Source organism: Nematolebias whitei, chromosome 15, assembly GCF_014905685.2.
Source record: "Nematolebias whitei isolate Nwh7 chromosome 15, NemWhi1, whole genome shotgun sequence".
NCBI classification, from domain to species: Eukaryota; Metazoa; Chordata; class Actinopteri; order Cyprinodontiformes; family Rivulidae; genus Nematolebias; species Nematolebias whitei.
Genome location: NC_056512.1, coordinates 28,300,759 through 28,303,980, shown reverse-complemented (window position 1 = coordinate 28,303,980; position 3,222 = coordinate 28,300,759). Strand labels below are relative to the sequence as shown.

Here is a 3,222-nt window from a genome sequence, read left to right as displayed (position 1 = left end):
AGACAAGTGAGAAGATCTGGGAGAACTCTGTGATTCTGTTGGTCCACTGTGCTCAGACACTTTCTGCTCTGTGGTCTGTGACGAGCTGGTTAGTAAAAGGAACGTTAACTTCGACTTCGTCTTCTCCGTTTCCTATAGTTCTTTGATTAAAAATGTGTCCTTGTAAGGCGATTGCAGAGGTCCATTAAAGTCCAGCCCATTAGGAAGACCAGCCAGCGTCCCCCCCCCCCGTTGACCCACTTGAGCCTTGGCACGAACTGCAATGGGAAAGAGTGCTGAAGAGAGGGGCCCAAATATTTTGCACATAATCAAGGATACCATGCATCAGCCAACGCTTGGAGCTGGTTTGGGTACACTAAAGCAGCAGGAAGGCCAGAAGAGGACAGAAGAATTACATTAGCTACAGCTCAAACAAGCTAATCCCAGCTGGATTATAGGTAGGACACTGAAGCTGACCGGAGCTGCGACAGGGAACCTGGGTGGGCAGCCATTCCAAGGATCTTCAGGGTAGCTACAGAAGCCCATCCAGATCAGGGAGACCTCAGGGTTTGTGCCTGCTCTAGTAAGTAAGACGAGAGGCCCTCATGTTGTAGCAGGGTCGGTCTGTCAGGCCCCCAGCCCCAGAAAACAGAGACAGGCCTTCTGCTTTTTCTAACACGACCTCCAGCTCCTGAAAGTCCTGCAGCCGAGCCACGTCCTTGTCCTGGAATGAAACGAGACAATCACCCGAAATATCAAAAACAACTCCAGAGAGCCTAATCCAACTGGAAAACACAATGAACACACATATTTTCATTTGAGCGGTTGTACGTTAACACTGTGCGCACGCACTGAACAGACGTGGTACGACCCAACGCGAAGGGACTTCGCTGTACCTTTCTTAACAAGGTGTTGGGCAGTTTACGGATCTTCTCCACGTGTTCGGCACTGATGTCCAACTCACGGCAGCAGACTCTCAGAAGGGACCGGTAGGTGAGCTCCTGACGATCCAGCTCCACTTCAATGAAGTCGTTCTCCCGAGTGTTTGGGTTTTGGATACGAACCTTCAGCACCAACTCTGAAGAGAAGTACACGCGTGATATTGCACCGTTTAAAAACACAGATTAGACAACGATGGGACAGACGGATACAGGGGCACATTTAAATCTTACGAAGAAACCGTGCCTGTTGGGTGAGGAACGTCGTGAGACTGGAGAGACGACAACAAACGTTCGGATAGATTAATGAAAAGGTGACTCTACAGCCTACACCCACCACGAGCCTGTTCTGGTTCAACAAGTCGGCCTCTGCTTCAACACAAGAATGTTTTAATAGCTGCACTCTTTGTGATCACCAAAAATAGATCCAATAAACATGACAAAGCTCATAACAGTGTGATGACTCCAACTTTAAAGCATCAAATAGGTTCTATATATATGTAAACAGTCAGTAACAGTGTGCAAACTATTACAGTAATGAGTTGTAGAATTCCCAGTAAACCCACCTTGAACATTGACAGGGAAGGTGCTGGTGAAGAAGAAGGGCTGAAAGGCTGGCATGGGCCCATTTCCCTGGCTGTAGCCCAGCTGCTGTGAAATAGACTGCTGCCTGCTCATGGTTGGGTTTGTGCTGCCCACAGGAGCCTGAACCTGGCTGCCACCGTTGGCAGCCAAGCCAGGGCACGTTGGCGCCGACGGGGGCGAACTCACGGCACCATTGTGCGCCACTACATGAGAATAATCGGCGTGGTTGACCAGATGTGGCTCAACTGACAGGTCCATAGGCACTGAGCGGCTGGCAACAGCGTGATTGTGGGATGAGGCCACACCGTTTTGCTCAAAAACGGGGATAAATTCACCAACTGGGACTTGACTGTGGTTAACAGGAGGGTTTGGAGGAGTAGGGCCGTTAGAAACCAGACTCTGGGATTTCTGGAGCTCATCTGTCGACGAAAGCGAGGTTGAATCGCTCTGGGTGTCTTCGGCGTATTCTCTAGAGCCGTTTTGTGCATGGTTCTGGATGATCTCCGACTTGCTGTCCATCTTGGAATATATAAAGGGTGGGTTGGACAGATAATTTGGGATAATTGGCAACTCGGGCTCCTTGACTTCAGGCGCTTCCTCCACTTCAACTGTGGGAATAAGAAGCAGAAAGGATTATTCCAATTAGGACTGCTTTAACAATCTCCAAACAAGTCAAGAGAAGTGCAACAACAAAACCAGATATGAGAAAGAAAATAAGTTCACCTCCTAAGAGTCGCTTGATCTCTGGTTTGGACGTCAACTGTGAGGCCAACTCGTCTTTAGCTGTGAGGATTTCTTTATCTGCCCCACAGCTAAGTAAGTAGGACACTATGTGCTTATGGTTCCTCTTGCAAGCCCAGTGCAGACATGTCCTGCAGGGAGGAAACAGTTTATTCAACAAAAACAGACTGGAACAAATCAGGGTTTTAATTTCAGACTTCATTTAAGAGTGACATGTCAGCAAACAGGTTGTTAATATAAGCAGAAAGTTGAAGTCTGTGCAGAGAGAGAAAAAAAATAGACATTCTGATGAAGTTAAAGGCATTTCCGGTTTGGATTAGGAAAATAAAACGGACAAGCCTGGCTGTGTAACAAGCTGTTAAGCCTATTAGGATAAAGTGGAGCATTTTAATCCTGTTGGTTCATAGCTGCTAAATTTAAATAAACTCTGATTTCAAAGACAAAACAGTCGCAACTTTAACGAAATGAAGGCTGAAACAATTCAGAGAGAAAACTCACCATCCATTGATTTCGTTCTGCGAATTAACATTTACCCCGCTCTCCACCAGCGACCGCACTTCCTCCACGTCTCCGATAGCAGACGCTTCTCTCAGCCGCTCCTGTAACTCTTTATCCAAAGTCGTGGACATTTTGGCGACGACAACTAGCGGTGTGGGCTCATATGAAAGATAAATACTTTGCGAATTAGCGAAGTTGCCAGCCAGCGAGGAATTTGGCCCGGCTAACCTCAGCTGCTAGCTAAGTGCTAGCTTGTGGCAGCGAATGGCTTCAGCTAACGTAACTTCGTTTTAGTGTGTTTTTGGCGCTTAAACAGCAAGTTGTGCCCTCGACAATTATTTCTGCCCTCAAAGTTCCACTGACAGCACCCAGTTTAGTCATTCAATCAAACAGAAAGCGCGCAGCTCTGTCTGTGCGCTGTCATAAACACCACCGCCTGGTCGGGGGGGAAATGTTTAGAGGTGACAACACGACGCACTAA

The 3,222-nt window shown here is 47.6% G+C and overlaps 1 protein-coding gene across 1 annotated transcript; it reads right to left on the bottom strand.

Annotated features, from left to right (window-relative positions):
• Positions 1-225: 225 nt before the first annotated feature.
• On the bottom strand, positions 226-2,957 carry ankrd40 (ankyrin repeat domain 40). Its single transcript, XM_037689587.1, has 5 exons — positions 2,742-2,957; positions 2,226-2,374; positions 1,484-2,110; positions 876-1,057; positions 226-703 (listed from the first exon to the last, which is right to left on the bottom strand). The coding sequence occupies exons 1-5, from the start codon at positions 2,870-2,872 to the stop codon at positions 560-562; spliced, it is 1,233 nt and encodes a 410-aa protein (XP_037545515.1). The 5' UTR covers positions 2,873-2,957; the 3' UTR covers positions 226-559.
• Between the last annotated feature and the right edge of the window lie 265 nt (positions 2,958-3,222).

Coding starts and splice junctions, on each gene's coding strand:
- ankrd40 (XM_037689587.1), bottom strand. CDS start 2,872: ATGTCCACGACTTTGGATAAAGAGTTACAGGAGCGGCTGAGAGAAGCG. Junction 1,058..1,483: donor CTTCCCTGTCAATGTTCAAG/GTGGGTTTACTG, acceptor ACTTCTCTTCAG/AGTTGGTGCTGAAGGTTCGT. Junction 704..875: donor CCAACACCTTGTTAAGAAAG/GTACAGCGAAGT, acceptor GTTTCATTCCAG/GACAAGGACGTGGCTCGGCT.